Raw genomic sequence first — 18,071 nt, 5'->3', positions numbered from 1 at the left:
CGGGTCGTCGCCCTACGCGACGATCACAGCGACGCAGACCAGCCCGAGGGCGAGCAGGGTGCCAGTGAGCCGGGTGCACTGCGAGCTGCTGGGTGCTGGTGATGGGGATGCGGACGATGGTGCTTGGGGCGCGGCCGGACTCGCCGAGCTGGCCGGGTGGGTCGAAGTGGGCGCCGAAGTGGGCGTAGCTGTTACGGCCGCCCCAGAGCTAGCCGTTGTCGTCGTTACCGTACCCGAGCCCGCCGCTGCCGTAGATGTCTGTGCCGGCAGTGTCGTGCTGTCTACCGGTGTGCCTGTGAGATCTGCGATAGACGTGGTGCTTGTGCCGTCGAGGGGGAAGGGGGTGCCGTTGATGGTGGTCGCGCCTTTGGTGAGTGACCAAATGGGGGGTCCGTATTCGAACGTGCTTGGGTTTGCGCCTGGGATGGTGGTGAGCGAGCGGGTAAACGTGTCGCCGTTGGCGCCATCCTGGGCAGCGGCGAGGGCGGCGAGGACGAGGGTGAGGAGGACTGGGAGCATGGTGAGTGAGTGGGTAGTGGTGGCAAAAGCGAGGTGGATGGTGGTTGCTGACGTCGTCGAGGAAGGCAAGGCGAGACACGTTCCGCGTCAAATCTCGACAAGCGTCATCACGCGACCTTCCTCCTCCTCCCCTCGTCCTTCCTCCATTCAACTCCATCCTCCATGCACCACCCACGATGCACCTCCCACCCCCACCGCCAGCGAATGATATACATACAAGCAGCCCGAGCGACCACCGCACTGCTACTGCGCGAGGGTCCTCGGCCGCCGCCCTGACCGCGCGCCCTGCGCTGCGGGGGGCCAAACCAAACAATGCAAGCGTCCGTATCGAGTCTTTGTCGTGTCGTGTGTCGTGAGCGCGCGCGCGGGTGTAGGCAGTGCAACGCAGCGCTGCCCGCAGCCGCAGCCGCATCCGCCTAGGCGCGCTGCGCGTGGATGGGCAGGCCGCCGCGGTATGGCCCGACCCAGCCGTTCGGCGCGACCTTCACGCCCTCTGCCTGGCCGAGGCGCGCGACCTTGAAGTTGTGCACGTCTGCGTCGGGGAGCGGCGCGGCGAGGCGGGACGAGAGGGGCGCGCCCTCGATGAAGACGAGGAAGTGGACGAGGGTGAGGAGCGCGAGCGCGCAGACGGCCATGATGGCGGCGCGGGTCGTCAGGCGGGTCGAGAAGCGCGCGAGGCCGGTCGGCGCGTGCGTCGCGCGCGTCGCGCTCACGGGTGTGGGGAGGCCGCGCGGGCTCGGGGCGCGCACCGGCGCCGGGGAGGAGAGGTACGGCGAGGACGGGTACGAGGCCGGCGGGGGCGGGGGCGGGGCGGACTTGGCCTCGCCAGGTGAGGGGGGCGGCGTGCCGAACATGTGCGTGACGCGCGGGAGGCCGAGGCTGTCGATGTGCGCGTGCACCGTGTTGATGAGGGACATTGAGGCGGGGGGTGTGGGCGACATGGCGATGAGTGGGGCGGACGCGATGGAGCTCGCTGCAGTTTTATAAGGTGTGCAGTCGGAGGAGATGGGGCTCTCGACGCCCTGACGCCGCCGTGCTCGTCGTCGCTGTTGGTCGCCGCGGCGTCCGCTGCGTGCGTGCAACTGCGCGGGTTGAATACAAACACGAGGGTGGAAAAAGGACTAAATGGACGCCGGGCGCCACCGCCGCCGCCACGCAGGGACTGCACGCGGCGCGGCGCCGCGAGCGACCGCGCGCGCTCCTGGCGGCAGTGCTTGTTTTGGTCGGCGCCATCAGGTCAGGCTCGCGGACCTGATGTGCGGCGGGGGGTTGGGGGGCGGGGGCAGCGGCGGTGTGCGGCGGAAGAGGGGCCGGGGGAGGGCCGTCGATGCGGAGGAGGGCAGAGCTGGGCAAGGTGGCAGCTGGCGGCCAAGAGGCGACCTGCGCACCTGCTCTATTGTCAGCGCGAGCTCAGTGCCCACCCAGATCCACAGCTCATCAAACTCATCTCATCAACTCGCAACTCACCACTCAATGCTCAATGCATACATTGCAGATCGCAGCGGCAGTCACCTGACACATCGGCCCACCGCCCAGGCCTCACCCACCCAGCGCTCATGCATAAGTGCGAGTGTCATCCCCCGGCCGCAGATTACATTACACGCCCATTAGTCACGCCCCGCGCGTCATGATAACGTCAGTGAGGTGGGGCCCGCCGGCTCGGTACGCCAGCCGGTGCGGCCAGCCATAAACCGCCTCGGTCATACAACACCGTCCAGCATCCATCTCCAAGGCCGCGTCGCCGACATCCCATCCAGTACATAACCTCGACCGAACGTCGTTCATCTCCGTCGTCGTCGCCATCGCATCCACCATGGTCCACACTGTTATTGCAAAGTTTGTCGCCAAGCCCGTGAGTCGAGCGAGCGAGCGCAGCGAGCTGCTCGCTGGTGCGGCCGAGACGATCGCGCCAGTATGGCCCAGAGCACAGAGCTGACCACTCGTCCTCATCGCTCTCGCCCACCACCACCCCCGTCTCACGCGCCGCTCGCTCCGCTCGCGTCTCCGCCGTCGCTCGCTCGCCTTCGGCTCGCTCGCGCAGGACCAAGGCCCGGCCCTCGCCGCGCTCCTCCGCGAAGCCGCCACCCACTACCGCAAGGACAAGCTCACGCTCGACTGGTACGTCCTCCAGGACGCGCGGGACCCGCTGGCGTTTGCCGCGGTGGAGAGGTACGCCGACAACAAGGCGGCGTTGGCGGAGCACGCGAGCAACCCGGTGAGTGTGCGAGCCAAGCCGCGAGACGGAAAGAGGAAGGAAGGGGAAAGGGGGAAGGGAGGGACGGTGCGAGGAGGAGCGAGGAAGGAAGACGCAGGAGGAAGGTGGAAGCGAGCATACGCCATGCGAGCCGACTCGCTCCAAGGCGACTGTGGGCGACTCCGGATGCCGTCGGCGTCCCAGTCACATCTGCCTCGGTGCCGCCGCCATCCCTCGCGCCGCACCACCCCGCCCCGCCCCGCCATGTCGCTCCGCTCCATGGCGCAGCGCGCTAACGTCCCAGTACTTCAAGACCTTCGGCAAGGCCATCGGCCCCCTCCTCGCCGCAAAGCCCGCCCTCCAGTTCCTCGACGAGCTCGACGTCGACAAGGCAAAGCTCTAAGATGCATGCGTTGCATATGATGATGACTGCTGTGGCAAGATGTGACAACATGCGATCGCAACCCTCGCCCCCCTCTAACCCTGCACCCGCACCTTTTCGTACTGCCCGTCAGCGCACACTCACACCGGCGACTCACAAAGCACAGGTACGCGCGCGCGTTCATCACCTCGTCGACGCTCGCAAAGCGCACCTCCGTGTCGGAGCAGTAGCACCACACCCGCCGGTCCCGCCCGCGGATCTTGGCGTCGCCGAGCTTGAGGTCGCTCAGCCGCTCGGCCGCAGCAGTAATGTCCGACACCTGGTCCGGCTGGCGCGGGTCGGCAAACATGCGCTCAGGGTCGACGAGCACGTAGGCAATGTAGTGCCCGCCGACCATGGTGCCCAAGTGTACGACGACGGCTGGGCGTCAGCGCGCGGCCACCAGGCGGCACTTACCATAGAGCTTGTACCACACCGGGTTCACGTCGGGCCCCTTCTCCGGCGACGCCCAGTCCATGAACGGCGCGTGCACCCCGCCGCCCGGCGTCCGCGTCAGCTTGAAATCGGAGCGATTTGGCGCAAAGAACGGGGCGAGGTCGAGCATCTCAGGGAACGACACAAAGTCGTCCATCCTGCGGCGTCAGCACATCTCGACTTCAACCCTTCTCCACCCCTCCCCCACCTTCCACCCCGCCTACGTCCCCCTCGCCTGCCCGACTCACTTCTTCAAGGTCGAAAAGTTCGAGTACATGCCCGACTTGCCCGTCTGCTTGAAGCGCTTGAGGTGAAACACGAGTGTCTCGGGTGCCTCGGCGATCAGGTAGCGCTTGAACGCGCGCCGCAAGATAAAGTTCTTGTCCTTGGCCGGGTCCTTGCGCGAGTAGTGGAAGAAGCCGCTCCTCCCCGACGGGCTTGGCTTTGGCAGCGACGGTGTCGACTCGTCCTCCGTGTCCGTGTTGCTCAGGCCGTCAGACTCCGACTCGCACTCGCCGTCCGCTTCCGCGCCGATGTCAATCGTCGGTATCGTGTCCAGTGTCGGGACCGTCTTTGTCGACGACGTCTGCGTCTCGGCCGAGCTCGTCGTGTTGAGCGAAGACAGGCTGATGGTTGTCTCCGAGCTCTTGGTCGTGTCGAACCTGCTGATGGGGATGTGCTCGTGGTCGTCCTCCTTCTCGATTCTTTGCCGTAGTGGCGACGGCGCACGCACGATGCCTGGGCTGCGGCCGGCGAGGCGTGGCCGCCCAGGTCTATCGTCGTCGGCCTGTGGGATGGGTAATGGCGCCGAGTGCTTGATCGGGCTGGGTGAGAGCAGCCCACTGGACGCCGCTGGCGACAGCATTGAAGTGGACAGCGCTGGCGACAGCAAGGACGTAGAAGACGCGGGGGACAACAGCACCTCTGTAGGGTGATCCGTCTCGCTCTTGTGCCCGTCACCATGCTTGCGCTCCCGTCTCCAATTGCGCGCGCCGCTCTTATCTCTGTAGTACCCATTCTTGATCTTCCAGCACTTGCGGCAGGCGAACGCATTTTCGCCCTCGAGCACCTCGACCGACGTGAACGCTTTGAGGCTGTCGACAAGCCCAGAGTCTGGCTTGCCGGCGCCAACGCCGAGCTCGCCCGCGTGCGCTGCGCGCAGCTTGGCAATCGGGTCGTGGCTCTCGGGCGCGCCGGGCGGCCCGTATAAGATTCTCTGGATGTACGCCGCCTGCGCCGGCGTCGGGCCAGCCTGGTGGTGGTGATGGTGGTGGTGGTGGGCGTGTGACTTTTCGCTCGGCGTGCTGCTCGTACCTGCCTGGGCCGAGTCGCCCTCGGCCACTGGCTCAAGGATGAGCGAAGGCTCGGACGGCTGTGCTGTCGACGTCGAGGCCGCACTTGTGTCGCTCGTCGCGCCGTTCTCCTTCTCGGCTCCGCTGACCGACCTTCCCCCCTTGCGGCGGAAAGAAAAGCTCGTTCGTCCCTTGAGGCCGCCAAAGGTCTTGGACATGCTGGCCGACCTGCCCAATCCCGACTGCTCGTTCTCCGTCTCGCTGTTGACAGAGTGGTGCTTGCTCTTGCGGTTGCTCCGCTCCCCGGGCTCCGCCTCGGGGTCCGACATGGTCGCTGATGGCTCGCCGGCAAGCTTGGAGCTCACGGTCCGTGGCTTGAACTTGCCGGTGATGGAGCGGAACCGGTCCCGCTTGCGGAGCCTTGGCACGTCGTCGTCGCCACGCAGCGACAGGGACAGGTCCAAGAAGCCCTCGTACGTGTGCGACACCGACTTGCACGTCTCGCACACGACGATGCTCGCGAGCAGACCGCCGAACAGCGCGTGGACGAACGGAAGGAGGCGTTCCGAGTCGGGAATGTTGTCGGCGGGCGGAAGTGATGCGGGGAGCGAGGCGATGCTGGCGCTTAGCGACGCCGCGCCGTCGGGCGGGCTGCCGGTGGGCAAGGGGCGAGGTGGCGGCGCCGGCTGCACGCGCTTGATGACATCCTTTTCTTCCATCTCCATCGAGTCGAGGAGGTGCCGTAAGAGCTCATGGGCGTCCTGCTGGGCAAACTCGTCGTACTGGTCGTACTTGCGCGCCATTTCCTTGAGGAGGCTCTTGATGCTGATCGACGGCCCCCCGGTGTCTTTGGTGGCCCACGTACGCTCGATTGCCGAGTTGAACGCGCGTGTGACCGGCAGCAATGTTGACAGGGGCGGCTCCGATGCAGCAGGCAGCAGCGAGGGGGTGAGGCTTGCCGACTGGGGGGGAGGGGGGAGGATCGAGTTGACTGACGGCTTGAGCGACCACTCGGGGTTGGTCGCATGCAGCGCGATGAGCTGGGGCGTCGCGCTGAGCTGCGGGATCTGTCAGCAATACTCCCAAGTGAATATCGCCCGTCTCGGCGCCCTACCGCCTGGAAGGTCGAGTTGAGGAAACATGTCATTCCGAGGTTGATGATACCGGCCGGCTTGTGCGCCTGCCGCTGCGTGAGCGGGCGCGGGTCGTCGGACGAGTCGCGCGGCGTGCGCGCCGGAGACGGCATCTTGGATTGCGGGGCTGAGCGAGACATTGTGAAAGAGCAACAATGCGAGTCGAGGATGGGAGGGAGGGGGGTCGGGGTTGGGGGGAGGGGGAGGGGGTGCCGAGCCAGGCGTGCGGGTGGGCGGGGGCGAGGCGTGGCCCAGCGGCGGCGAGGTAGGGGGGAGGAAGGGGCACGGCGGTGCGATTGACCGCCTCGAGGTGGTGCGTGATGCGCGTGTTGTTGTTGCTGTTGTCGATGTGTGTATGTGTGTGTGATGGTGCAAAAGGGGAGCAGAGCAGAGCGGCTCGTTGTCGTCACGACCAGTGACGTTTGGTCGCGCCCACTTCAGGAATGGAATTGGGGGGGAGCCGCCAATCACCAAAAAGACCTTATGCCGCTCATTTCATTCAGACTACTACTCTACTCCTCTTCATGCACATACTGATAAGAAATCTACTGCTTGGACCCGATACCCCTGCCCACGTCGTCCACGCCGCCGGCGACGTCGACAGCGAGCGGATCTCACGGAGAACTACATGGCAATGGCCCACCTCCGGCCGGTGCGGCGCGGCCGAAACACCACTGGGCGACGTCGCCGCGCCGTTTCCAGACAACCACGTGCGACGCGTGCAAGCTGCAACCATCGGCAGCTGGCTCACAGGAGGCTCACCGGCGATTATCTCAACGCGCCCACACCCAGTCGCGCGACCGGTCGTGCGAAGATTGTTGTGGGGAGGAGGAAGGGGCCATGGGGGCTTCGACGCGGGCGTCCGGGATCAACGTGCGTGGTGGTGGCGCGCGCCGCCAGAGGCTGTCTGCAGGCGGCCTGCATGCATGCTGCGGACGTGCGGCGCGCTACGGGCATGCTCCGGTCGCGTGCTGCGCCGGGGAGCATGCGGGACAGTGCAGCTGATGGAGCAGCTGCAGCCTGCTCACAACTTCCACTCCAGCCTCGGCGCGGCTCCACCTTACACACACACCGTGCATACCTCAACCCGACTTCTGACTACGACGTAACACCCCGCGTCTACTATTTTACTTTGCAAAGTCGATGACGACACGGCCCTTGGTCTTGGACGCGCCGACGTCGGCGAGCGCCTGGCCCGTCGCTGCGAAGGGGCGGATCTCGACGTGCTCCTTGATCTTGCCGTCCTTGAGGAGCTGGAGCGCCTCGTTCATGTCCTCGACCGTGTTGAGGAGCGAGCCGCGGACCGTGATGGCCTTGAAGATGATGGCGGCGGGCTCGGCGCCGGCGATGGCCGAGCCGGTGGGCGGGAGGCCGACACACACAAACACGCCGCGGGGGCGGAGGATGCCGACGCCGGCGGCGTACGCCTTGCCGTTGCCAGCGGTGACAATGACGCCGTGCACGCCGAGGCCGTCGGGCGTGAGCGCCGCGACAGTCGCGGGCAGGTCCTTTGTGCCCGTGATGTCGACGTACTCGTCGGCGCCGGTCGCGAGGGTCGCCTCCTTCTTGTCGGCGCCGACGTCGATGGCGATGACGCGCAGGCCGCGCGCCTTGGCAAACTGCACGACCATGTGGCCCACGCCGCCCGCTGCACCGAGCACAGCGACCGTCTGGCCAGCCTTGAGGCCCGTCGTCTTGACGGCGGTGAAGGCCGTGCCGCCCGAGCACATGAAGGGCGCGGCCTGCTCAAAGGGGATGCCCTCGGGGATGTGGACGGCGAAGCGCGTGTTGACGTTGATGTACTGGGCGAACGAGCCGTTGCGGTGGAAGCCGGTGAGGTTGATCTTTGCGCAGAGGGCACAGTCTGGGGCGGGCGTGAGCGCCGAGCCGAGCGCAGCGAGGCGAGGCGGTTGGGGGTCCACCTTCCCCCACCCCGCCCCAAGCCTACTCACCATCCTGGCTACAGAACTCGCAGGTGCCGCACGAGTCGGCGGCGACGAGCGCGCCGGCGCGGTCGCCGACCTTGGAGTCGGTGACGCCGGGGCCCACGGCGCGCACGATACCCGCGCCCTCGTGTCCGAGGCAGGTGACGCCCTCGGCCTGGGTCAGGCCCTGCCAGTCTCCGTACGCGGCGTGGTAGTCGGACTGGCAGACGCCAGTGTACTTGCACTCGAGGAGGATCTCGCCGGGGCCAGGCGTGGGGACGGGGAAGTCCTCGCGGTGGTCGATGGAGAACTGGGGCGGTCAGCGGCCGTAGGTCGCTGGCGCCGAGGGGCAAGTCCTGCCCACAGCTCGACTCACCTGGGGCGTGCCACCGTTGACGGTGACGGCGGCGCGGGCAGTAGTCGGGATAGTCATTGTGTCTGTGTCTGATTCTATGTGTTGGGCGTGCACCTCGCCCCCCGCCGCAGCTTATATACGTCGAGCCCGACCCCCACGGCGATCACCACCACCGCGCCGCGCGGGGCAGCACTCACCTGACTGCGACCGGTTCGGCTCGGCACGAGCACCGCACCGCAGCAGCCCCCACAGAAAGCATGGATGCCGACTGGCGCCCCGCTGCCCGGCCGACCGGGTGCCGCGAAGCGCTAACCGGGGCGTGTGGGGCAGCTGCAGCCGCAGCTAGGATACCGCGGCTTGGCACCGGCGGGGACCGCGTGCCGGACCTTGGCCTTTGGCGGGCGAGGCGGGCGTGATAATGATAAGGCGGAGGTGCAGACGCACAGAGGGGGCGAGGAGAAGCAGCAAGCCGCAGGCAAGCGAGAGCCGGTATGCATCACGCTGTGCAGTGCAGGCGCAGACGTGCAGTCTGACGTGGAGCGAGCTGTGCCACCGACCGAGCCACGCACCGACCCCACCACTGCCGCCGGGTCGATAACAACCGGCTCCTCCACCAGCATCAACAAGTGCACAGTGTGACTTGCTCGGCAACTGGGGAGAGTGAGCCGAGCGGGGAGCGGAAGTCGGCGGGGGCTAGTGGTATTTGTAGTTGCATCGGGGGGAGGCTCAGGCGAGGGCGAGGGCGGGGTCGTCGGGAGGTCGGAGGCAGGTCGGTCGCGCCGGCGAGGCCGGTGACTCTCGGGTCGTGAGGGGTCGAGCGTGCTCACCCAGCCTGCATACAGCGGCGTTGGGGGCGGGGGCGCTGGAAGTACGCAGGAACAGGCGGCGGTGAGGCTGCGCCGGGGGAGGGAGGCTGCGAGTGATCAAGCCGCCCGCGCCGTGCCTGCTCACACCTGACCCGATGCCAGCGTTCCGATGCTCAGTTTACCCGGACCCAAAGTGCGGGCAGTCGCCGCCGTCGCGTCGTGTTGAGCAGGGGGAGGAGCGGGGGCGCGGAAGTGTGGCGCATGGTCGGCGTCGTGGCGGGACGTGCATGCATACAGGCATGTAAGCTGCATGATCCCGCTGCCTGCGTCGTGGTGTTGATGCGATTGTGTTGATGCGAGTCTGTTCGGCACGTTCGGCATCGGTCGGGCGGGTGCCAAGCCTGCCGTTCTGGCTGGGGTGAGGTCGGTCATCCACGTGACGGCTCGGCGAGTAAAGCGACCCCAGTGTTCATGAGCTTGTGTCCGGGAAAGCATGAAAGGCGTGTGTACACGTAGGAAGTAGGCGGAGGAGAAGGGAGCAGGAGGGAGGTGCTTGCGTGGCGGAGGCTTGGCTCGCTCATGATCATCGTAAACAAACGGCCTGTCCCAACCAAACGTTTATCGCCCCCACCTGTTCTCCAACGGAACACCAAAATACCGTGCACTCCATAGCCCTGGCCTTGCTTATCCATATCGGAGCCCACACATCATCACTTCTCGGCGGTTGTGCGGCCCGTTCCATAAACCGCCAACGGGCTCCGCTCCCGAGCTCGCGCCGCCGTCCCCTGCCTGAATGTACCTGCTGGATGAGCGTCGCCACCCCGCCGCGAGTCCTGTCCGGGCCGAGCCACCCACCGCGGGTCGCGACTTGGGCTGGGTCGGCGTGGGGGGCTATGGTCGGATCGGCGGTGGGGGCCACCTTTGAGAGGATCTACCCCCGAGGGTGGTCGGCGTGCAGATCCTTGGGCGGTGGCCGAGACCCCTCCTCGACTGGAGGCCCACTCCGTCGTTGGCTGCTACAGCAACCAGTCGCTGAGCGCATCGCCGTCTTGCAAGAGTAACCCTTCAACGGCGAGCTACTCCACTTCTGCTACCTCCACCCTCCTCCCTCCCAACGGACACGTAGTAGAAGTCGCCCACCAAGCCAACCTCAGGACGCACCCACCAAGCCGACTTCAGGACACGCCGACACCCGCGAAATCCCCGCCTCCATCGATAACGCAAACGGCTGGCGATGCGCAAGGACGCGGTGCAACCATAACTCCACAAAGCCTACATAGATGTGTGCAGATAGCGTCATGGCACGCCGAGGCGGTGGCACATGCACATGGCAGTGCATTGTACCCACTATTCACGACAGCTGTGCCATTCCAACAGAACCTTGTTCCCAAAAATGCCCGTCACTGACAATCCAACGCCTGCACGACGCCAGTCGACCCAGTCGGCACCACCCCCGCGCGGCCACGGGCGGCCATATGAAACAGCCTACAAACACTTCCCCGTCCCACCTCGCCCGAATGCCCGTCTCCGTGCATGGCGATGAAGTTGATCACATCTAGTTCGCGGGCTCGGAGGTCACGCGCCACCCATGCAATGTATGTCTACATATGTGAGGAGCTGAGGCTGGAGAGCGATTTCTCCTCCCTCACACCCGACTCACCACGATGACTGCTCGTGGGTCAAGGCCGTCTGTCGCGCCACTGACCCCAGAAGCTACCTACTATGGCGCCCCGACCACACAGCCGCGGTCTACCGTGTCGCCCATGCTCCGGTGAGCCTTGCGGCGCGCAGTGCCAGCTAACGACCAGCGGCTGGGCCATCGCCCTCGGCATTGTCTGCGCCGGCGCAGCGCTAGGATGGGGCCTGTACGTTCTTGTCACCACGGCCATGACCGCCCAATACACTTACTGGGAGAGTAGGTCCATAGGTGTCCATCGCAGGCTGACAACCCAGTTCCTTGGGACGGACTCGACACTGCCGGATTGCTTGTCATCTCGCTCCTAATCGTTCTGGTGATTGCCCCTATCGCGATAACCGTCGTCGTGTTCGCCGCTCGGGTGGGTGCAGTCACGCGCAGCGGTCTCTAACTCGCTAGCGCAAACCCAGCAAGCCTTGGATGTGGAAGACGACCTTGGCCTTCACAATCTTGATCACTATCATCATCCTCGCCCTCCGCATCGGTGTCATCGTCGTAAGTGGATACTTGGCCATGGCAGGAACAGGTCATTGACAACTCACAGGCGGCGCATGGTCTCTTCTATTGTAGGTTCTACGCGCTTCTCTCTCTGTCTTTCCCTCTGTGCCTTTGCTCACACGTCACCTAAAGCGTCGATGATTGCACACACCATAGGCGTAGCGGTTGGCCAAGCTGTCGCCTGGATCCTCTTTGGCACCTTCTTCACCATCTTCTTCAGGAAGAATCGGGCCGCCACGGTCAACGCCCAGCTGCATCAGCTGCAGCAGCAGCCGCTCATGGCTGCTGCGCAGTACCCGTACGGCGCGTACGGCGCCCAGCCACACCCTCAGGCATATGGCGCTCCTCAGGTGTACGGTGCTCCGCAAGTGTACGGCACCCAGCCGCAGCCAGCAGCATACCCCGTCGCGTACCCGGGTTACGTCCCCCAGCCGTACCCGTACCCCACGCCGTACGACACCCGCGGCGTCGAGGACAAGGACAGCATCAAGGACACGCCGTCCGAGTACCCCACTGTCGGGTACGCCCCCCAGAGATAGGCCCAAAACACATACTTCAAGTGCTTTGAATCATGAATGCATGGTCAATGTACATGAGATGCTGGTGGCTTTGCCACGGTGATTAATATGGCCTATATGACCTCGGACGCGTCTGGCGCGGCATGTTGATCGGAATCTACCTTGCAGTGTGAATACCACACTGCCTCTGCCGTTATTGTCCAGGCGGTGCACCGAGTCGCGACTTTGGAGCTCGACGTCGGCACCGCACCCCCGCGGGCTCGATGAAACACGACTGCGGGTCCAACCTCCAAAGTGCCCGTCCGCCATCCATTGCGGTGAAGTTGTCGCCATCTCGTGCCTTCCAAGCGAGGAGTGGCCGCGGATGGATACTGGCTCGCGGCGAGGCCTCAGAAACTCTTAAGCAGCGTGCTTCTCCGTCGAGCGAGCCACCCAACTCCTCCCCACCACCACCATACACCATGAGCACTTGTACGTGCTGCAGTATCGCGCACCTGCTGACCGCAGACCCCGTCTACTATGGTGCCCCCGCGCCCCCGCGTCCCAGATCGGCCTTGTCGAGCGCCTACCGGTGAGCCTCAGACGCACGTTCGCATGCTGACCTCCAGCGGCGTCACGGTCGCGCTCGGAGTCATCGCCGCACTAGCTTCAGTCGGCTATGGCCTGTATCTCATCATTGTGCAGATCAAGCTCCTCGTTGAAGTGGGCGTCTACCCTAGTACGGATGTTGTCTCTGGCAAGGACCTAACAATACAGCTGCTCGCACCATCCTTGGTGTCACGTGGCCGTTCTTGGTTGCCGTCTTGCTCATCGCAATCATGGCTCCTATGGGTGTGACCGCTGCTGTGTTCGCTGCCAAGGTGAGTGGCGAGCGGCCGTGACGGTGACTCACCCCCCAGCGCAAACCGAGCAGGCCGTGGATGTGGGTGACGAGCTTGGTGTCGACTATTCTGGCCATCGTGCTCAACCTGGCCATTCGTGGTGGTTACTGGGTAAGTGATGCTCGAGCCGTTTAGAGCTTGTACTAAACTACGGGCGCAGTCACTGACCACATGTGCTCGGTTCAACAGTAGGTTGAACCTGTATCTCTGACATTGCATTCGCTGACGATTCCAAAGCGTGCCGCTCAACCATCATCACGAGGGTCTGGGCCCCGGCCGCTGGCCTGGCAGCCGCGACGCTCGTCTTCGGCGTCTACTTCACCGTCTTCTTCAAGAAGAACATCCCCGACCCGTCGACGGCAGCCCTTGCCCAGCAGAACGCCCTGCAGCAGCAGCCCCTCATGGCCCAGCCGTACGCGTACGGCGCATATGGCGCATACGCCGCGCCCCAGCCGCCCAGCACCCGCATGCGTACCCCGTCGCGTACCCGGGCTACGTGCCGCAGCCGTACCCCTACCCCACGCCGTACGACAGCCGCGGCGTCGACGAGGACAAGGACAGCGTCAAGGAGAACAACGCGGGGTATGGTGCCGGGCGTTAGGGCGTGGTGGTTTATATATTGGCGCGTTCTATGGCCTACATAGGAGGACAATGCATCTGTTTGCGAACCCGACGGAAGGCATCATACCGTAGAGTCATGCACTGTAGTCGCAACTCGGCACACCCACGACGTCGGTGGGCCAACTTCGAAGTACCCGTCTGCCGTCTAATCTGCGGCACTGGGGCATGGGATCCAGCCCACTTTCTCCGGACACTTTGCTTTGGTATCTAGAAGAAACCTCTTTGACCAGCTCATGTCCGGCAGTTCTCGCCACAACGGCTTCAGTAGGCGCGCTGTTGGCCCGGGCCAATGCATCTCCTACATACGAAAGTACCGACTTCCCGTGTGCCTGTTGCGAGCCCCTGTTCATCTAGGCGGTGCAAGCTCCCACGGCAGTCAGCCAGCACGCCACAACCTCCGCGTTGTTGAAACGAGTGGAGGGGGTCCATCCCTGTTCGTCCAAGCCTGCCTCTCGTGTGGTGGCCTCAACCTCAGCCACGACGTCGTGAGGCATCTCCATCGCCTTGTGCCTGCCGAGCTGCTGCAAACGCGCACAGCATGGTCTGCACGCGCAAAGGGCCATGTACATAAACACGGCGAGTACCCAGGTGCGTGCCCTCGCATTCGACATCGCCCACCATGCCCACCACCGGTACGGCGCCGCTCGACCCCCAGCCACTGACCCATCCCAGTCACTGAGGATTTCGACCTCATGCCGCTCACCAAGGATTTCGAGGGTACGTCGCTGCTCGACGTGCGGTTGCTGACCCATCCCAGACACGAATGGCTTCGATGCGCCCAAGGGCCCCATCAGCGGGTACCAGTCGCGCGGGTCGCGTGCATACCGGCTCTTGATGATTGGGATGAGCGTGGTTTTCGTCCTCGCGACGCTGAGCATGGGGATCGTCGCCATCATCTTTGCGATAATCACAAACCCCAGCGCTGCTCCTTACATTTACGACAGTGCCGAGTATTGGCGAAAGCTGACCGTCAGAGGTGAGTGGGGTATGCAGTGTGGGTGGACCTAACGCGCAGCTGCCTGGAAATACAGCACTGCCAGCAAAGCCATCGCTGGTGCCTACATGATATCCGTCCTCGTTCCCATCGGCATCACCGCAGCCGTGTTCGCAGGCAGGGTAGGCAGAGACCCATGGCGGCATGTACTGACGTCCAGCGTAAGCCAAGCAAACCGTGGATGTGGATCACGACGCTCGTCTTGACCGTCCTGCTGCCGGCGCTTGTCCTCGGCCTGCACGGCGCCTTCATTGTGGGTGATGTGCCTTGTCCTTGGGCTTGTATTGACGCGCGTGCAGAGCAAGATGGAATGTTGGAACAATGGTAGTGACTACTCCGGCTGGGGGTCCTGTGAGTTTGTTTCGACGATCCACACGAACGAGGCATATCATTGACAACAACAGACTGTCGCGCCAAGGTCATCAGAAATACGTGGTTCTGGCCCGCCCTCAACTCGGCGCTCATCGTCGTCGCCGGCGTCTACTTCACTGTCTTCTTCTTCAGGAACAAGCCAGACCTGTCAAAGCCCATCAAGCGCCGACAGCCACAGCTGCTGATCGCTCCCGACCAGGCGCAGGTACAACCATACGGCGCGCACGCCGCGTACGGCGCACCCCAAGGGTTCCCCAGCTACGGCTATGCCGCCGCAACCGCGCCGCAACCGGACCCCAGCTATGCCGCCAGCTACGCCGCTGCACAGGCGCCCCAGGAGGACTCGCTGGCCCTCCCGACAAGCGCACCGGGGCCTACAACAGCCCCTCCGCCTAGCTACTACGCGGCCTCGCCAATGCTCGAAGCAACGGCACCGGCGTCGCCTACACACGCCCCGGCCAAACCCCTGCCAACATGCCCCGGCTCTGTAGACCCACCTCAGCCAAACCCGACGACAACGACAAAGCCGTACCCATACGCCAAGAAGTAGGTCGCTCATGTATATTACAATGCATCACCCAAACGAATTGCCCGTGTGACTGTCGCGACTCGGATTCATCTGGGCGGTGCAAACTAAGCCGTCGTCACCCAGCGCGCCACACCCCCGCGGGCTGATGAAACAAAGTGCCCGTCCATGCCCGCCTCTGTCCTCTTGCCTCAGTCGCATCCACGGCGTTTTGCGTACTCCATTGTCGTGTGCCTGCCAAGTAGCTGGAAATGTGAACGGCGATGCTTGCAGACAGCGCCGTACATATTTAAGCAGCGCACGCTCCACGGCGCGTGCCCACTCACGCACACACCGCACACCATGACCACCGGTACGCCACCGCTCGACGCGCCGCCGCTGATGCTCCCAGACGCCAAAGATTCCGGGGCGGGGGTGGCCAAGGAACCGGCGGTAGCGTACCGCTCCTGCGTCTCGCGTAAATACCGAGGCTGGACGATAGGACTGAGCGTGTTTATCGCGCTGGTCGGGCTGGGCTTCGGCATCATCTCCGTCATCTGGGGGAACTTTGGATGGTTTGATTACTCTCGAATTTATGCAAGTGGATCGACAGGTGAGTGATTGTGGCCTACGCGCTGGTCCTGACTCCTGACTCGCAGACATCAGCTGGGGTGTTGCCAGCCACTCTACAGCTGGGGCTTTTATCATCGCCCTGACGCCAATCTCCATCGCCGCGGCCGTGATCGCAGGCAAGGTATGCAGGCCCCCAGGCGGGCGCGCGCTGACGTGCAGCGCAAGCCCAGCAAACCGTGGTTGTGGATTACAATGCTCATTCTGACTGTCATCGCACCCCCGCTCATCCTTGGCCTGCAAGGCGGCTACATGGTGAGTGCTTGGGCCTCGCTTGACCCTAGCCATGTAATAACATGTGTAGAGCCAGAGCCGGGCGGCGTGCAACGAGTTTAGCAGATACGCCACGGTTGGGGGTGAGTCACAATCCACACGAGGAGCATGCTTGCTGATGCTACAGAATGTGATGGGTACCGCTCGTACAGCTGGCTCTGGCCAGTCATGGACGCGGGAACCTTCCTCCTCTGTGGCGTCTACTACACCATCTTCTTCTACAAGAACAAGCCCGACCTCTCGGCGCCCGTCACCGTCGGCATGCCGGCCCAGCAGCCGCTCCTTGGCCCCGGACAGGGATACGCAGCACAAGGGTACCCATACGGCGTGTCCGCCCCATACGGCGTGGCACAAGCGTTCCCCAGCTACGTGGTGGCCGCTCCCCAGCCCCAACCGTACCCCGGATACGCTGTCATACCTGCACCCCAACCGTACCCCGGTTACGCAGCCAGCTACGCGGCGGCACTGGTGCCCCAGTCGGCGTCAACAGCGCTCTTGGCGGCCACGCCGGCATCCGCCGCACCTGTGCCCCCCTCACCCGCGCCAGTCACACCCGTGCCCGGCACACCCGCACCCACCTACTACGCGGCCACATCAGCGCTTCCGGCGACTATGCCGGCCCTCCCAGAGGCTGCACCCGCGCCTGCAACACCGGCGCCCACCTACTACGCCGCCTCACCGGTGCTCCAGGCCACCACACCCGCGCCCCCCGCACAAGCCCCCGCCAAGATCTCCTACGGCTTCATTGTGGAGAACGGCGTTCGCCGGGATGTAACGTTTGTAGACCCCCCTGAGCCAAACCCCGCCCCGACGGGCGAGCCGTTCCCATACACCAAGAAGTAGGTAGCTCCTGGCCTGGATGGGGAGTGTAGAGGCTCCACGAAGGCGTGGTCGGGGCGAAGTGTCGCGGAGGGGCGAGATCCTTCGCGGGCCATCACGCACCCCCGACCAACTGTACATATCTAGAGTTGATCGACATAGACTGTTTGTTCCTGAAAGTGTCAATGGGGTCAGGGTTCGGGTCTGCTGTAGCAAGAGGGATGTTACGTTGCCGGTGAGGAGCTGATGACCACTGGGCCAACGCAACGTTGACTGCATCTGTACCCAGGCGACACGGACGCCCTCCCTCGTGGGGATGGCGCCGGTGGGACCGCTGTGCAGAGCATTGGTGGAACGAGGAGTGCGGCGCGCGGGGCGTGGACCTGCCGCGTCGCACGGCAAATGTCAAGTGCGCGCGATTGGTGAAACACGTCCTGTGTTTGTTTGAGGCCACCACCCTCGTGCCTTTTTTCCACGTCGCAGGAAGCTGTTGCATGTTGACGTTGTATATTGTCTCCATCCTCTGCACCACAATGTCGTACCCGCCAAAAGAGCCGATGGGTGAGTGTGCCCACGCCCCGCGCTGACCGCGGCAGACATGAGCGCTTGGACCAGCGACGGGCACAGGCCGGTGACGCGGGCAGAGGGCTGCTGCGAGCTCTGCATCGGCTCGCTGGTCGGCGCGTGTACGTTGTGAGTTTGTCGCGTTGGCTGGCCGTCAGATACTGACGAGATACAGCGTCACGTGCGACTTTACCGACTGTTGTGACTGCGGCGGGTGTGACTGCGGCGGTTGCGATTGCGGCGATTGCAACTGTGACTGCGACTGCTGCTGATGCCGAGATAAGCTCGCGAGGGGTCAGCGGGTGCGACGCGGCCCGGACCGGCTGCCACGGCGGTGGGGTGGCCGCCGTTCACTGCAGTCCATGCCAGCTGCAGTGCGTGAGCAACATAGAATAGGAGCATGGACATCGATGCTCGACGCGCGTCCCAGACGCGCCAAGGCGGTGCAGTTGGTGACCCGCTATCCCGGTTGGCGCTTTGGTCGGATGGCGGCCGGCACGACCAGCCGCCGACACGCTGCCTGTTGTATTTAGTCCTATGAGTCACGATGTCATACCCGCCCAAGCATCCATGAGTCGGTTGGACCACGCCGCGCTGACCGCAGCCGTGGCCTGCTTGCG

General features: G+C 64.3%; 8 protein-coding genes across 8 annotated transcripts; 5 read left to right on the top strand and 3 right to left on the bottom strand.

Annotated features, from left to right (window-relative positions):
• Positions 1 to 935: 935 nt before the first annotated feature.
• Positions 936 to 1,460, bottom strand: Q8F55_006179 (uncharacterized protein; the record flags this gene model as incomplete). The annotated part of the gene is made up of 1 exon (XM_069354647.1): positions 936 to 1,460. The coding sequence occupies one exon, from the start codon at positions 1,458 to 1,460 to the stop codon at positions 936 to 938; it is 525 nt and encodes a 174-aa protein (XP_069206718.1).
• An 872-nt stretch (positions 1,461 to 2,332) lies between these two features.
• On the top strand, positions 2,333 to 3,116 carry Q8F55_006178 (uncharacterized protein; the record flags this gene model as incomplete). Its single annotated transcript, XM_069354646.1, has 3 exons — positions 2,333 to 2,371; positions 2,561 to 2,734; positions 3,018 to 3,116. The coding sequence occupies 3 exons, from the start codon at positions 2,333 to 2,335 to the stop codon at positions 3,114 to 3,116; spliced, it is 312 nt and encodes a 103-aa protein (XP_069206717.1).
• A 74-nt stretch (positions 3,117 to 3,190) lies between these two features.
• Positions 3,191 to 6,134, bottom strand: Q8F55_006177 (uncharacterized protein; the record flags this gene model as incomplete). The annotated part of the gene is made up of 5 exons (XM_069354645.1): positions 3,191 to 3,217; positions 3,253 to 3,515; positions 3,552 to 3,727; positions 3,818 to 5,919; positions 5,976 to 6,134. 5 exons carry the CDS (start codon positions 6,132 to 6,134, stop codon positions 3,191 to 3,193), a joined length of 2,727 nt encoding a protein of 908 aa, XP_069206716.1.
• A 987-nt stretch (positions 6,135 to 7,121) lies between these two features.
• Q8F55_006176 (uncharacterized protein) lies at positions 7,122 to 8,352 on the bottom strand (the record flags this gene model as incomplete). The annotated part of the gene is made up of 3 exons (XM_069354644.1): positions 7,122 to 7,858; positions 7,947 to 8,229; positions 8,296 to 8,352. 3 exons carry the CDS (start codon positions 8,350 to 8,352, stop codon positions 7,122 to 7,124), a joined length of 1,077 nt encoding a protein of 358 aa, XP_069206715.1.
• Positions 8,353 to 10,744: 2,392 nt separating this feature from the next.
• Positions 10,745 to 11,813, top strand: Q8F55_006175 (uncharacterized protein; the record flags this gene model as incomplete). The annotated part of the gene is made up of 7 exons (XM_069354643.1): positions 10,745 to 10,754; positions 10,794 to 10,851; positions 10,889 to 10,995; positions 11,034 to 11,137; positions 11,176 to 11,271; positions 11,321 to 11,342; positions 11,407 to 11,813. 7 exons carry the CDS (start codon positions 10,745 to 10,747, stop codon positions 11,811 to 11,813), a joined length of 804 nt encoding a protein of 267 aa, XP_069206714.1.
• A 440-nt stretch (positions 11,814 to 12,253) lies between these two features.
• Q8F55_006174 (uncharacterized protein) lies at positions 12,254 to 13,274 on the top strand (the record flags this gene model as incomplete). The annotated part of the gene is made up of 8 exons (XM_069354642.1): positions 12,254 to 12,263; positions 12,300 to 12,363; positions 12,401 to 12,510; positions 12,549 to 12,652; positions 12,692 to 12,784; positions 12,834 to 12,861; positions 12,911 to 13,169; positions 13,208 to 13,274. 8 exons carry the CDS (start codon positions 12,254 to 12,256, stop codon positions 13,272 to 13,274), a joined length of 735 nt encoding a protein of 244 aa, XP_069206713.1.
• A 639-nt stretch (positions 13,275 to 13,913) lies between these two features.
• Q8F55_006173 (uncharacterized protein) lies at positions 13,914 to 15,210 on the top strand (the record flags this gene model as incomplete). The annotated part of the gene is made up of 7 exons (XM_069354641.1): positions 13,914 to 13,926; positions 13,967 to 14,011; positions 14,052 to 14,270; positions 14,310 to 14,410; positions 14,449 to 14,541; positions 14,588 to 14,639; positions 14,693 to 15,210. The coding sequence occupies 7 exons, from the start codon at positions 13,914 to 13,916 to the stop codon at positions 15,208 to 15,210; spliced, it is 1,041 nt and encodes a 346-aa protein (XP_069206712.1).
• A 318-nt stretch (positions 15,211 to 15,528) lies between these two features.
• Q8F55_006172 (uncharacterized protein) lies at positions 15,529 to 16,911 on the top strand (the record flags this gene model as incomplete). Its single annotated transcript, XM_069354640.1, has 5 exons — positions 15,529 to 15,778; positions 15,825 to 15,919; positions 15,958 to 16,050; positions 16,100 to 16,151; positions 16,196 to 16,911. The coding sequence occupies 5 exons, from the start codon at positions 15,529 to 15,531 to the stop codon at positions 16,909 to 16,911; spliced, it is 1,206 nt and encodes a 401-aa protein (XP_069206711.1).
• Positions 16,912 to 18,071: the final 1,160 nt, after the last annotated feature.

Source organism: Vanrija albida (assembly GCF_041260175.1).
Source record: "Vanrija albida strain AlHP1 chromosome Unknown contig_5, whole genome shotgun sequence".
Classification (NCBI taxonomy): domain Eukaryota; kingdom Fungi; phylum Basidiomycota; class Tremellomycetes; order Trichosporonales; family Trichosporonaceae; genus Vanrija; species Vanrija albida.
Note: the sequence above shows the minus strand (reverse complement) of the source record. Positions and strands in the feature narration are given on the sequence as shown.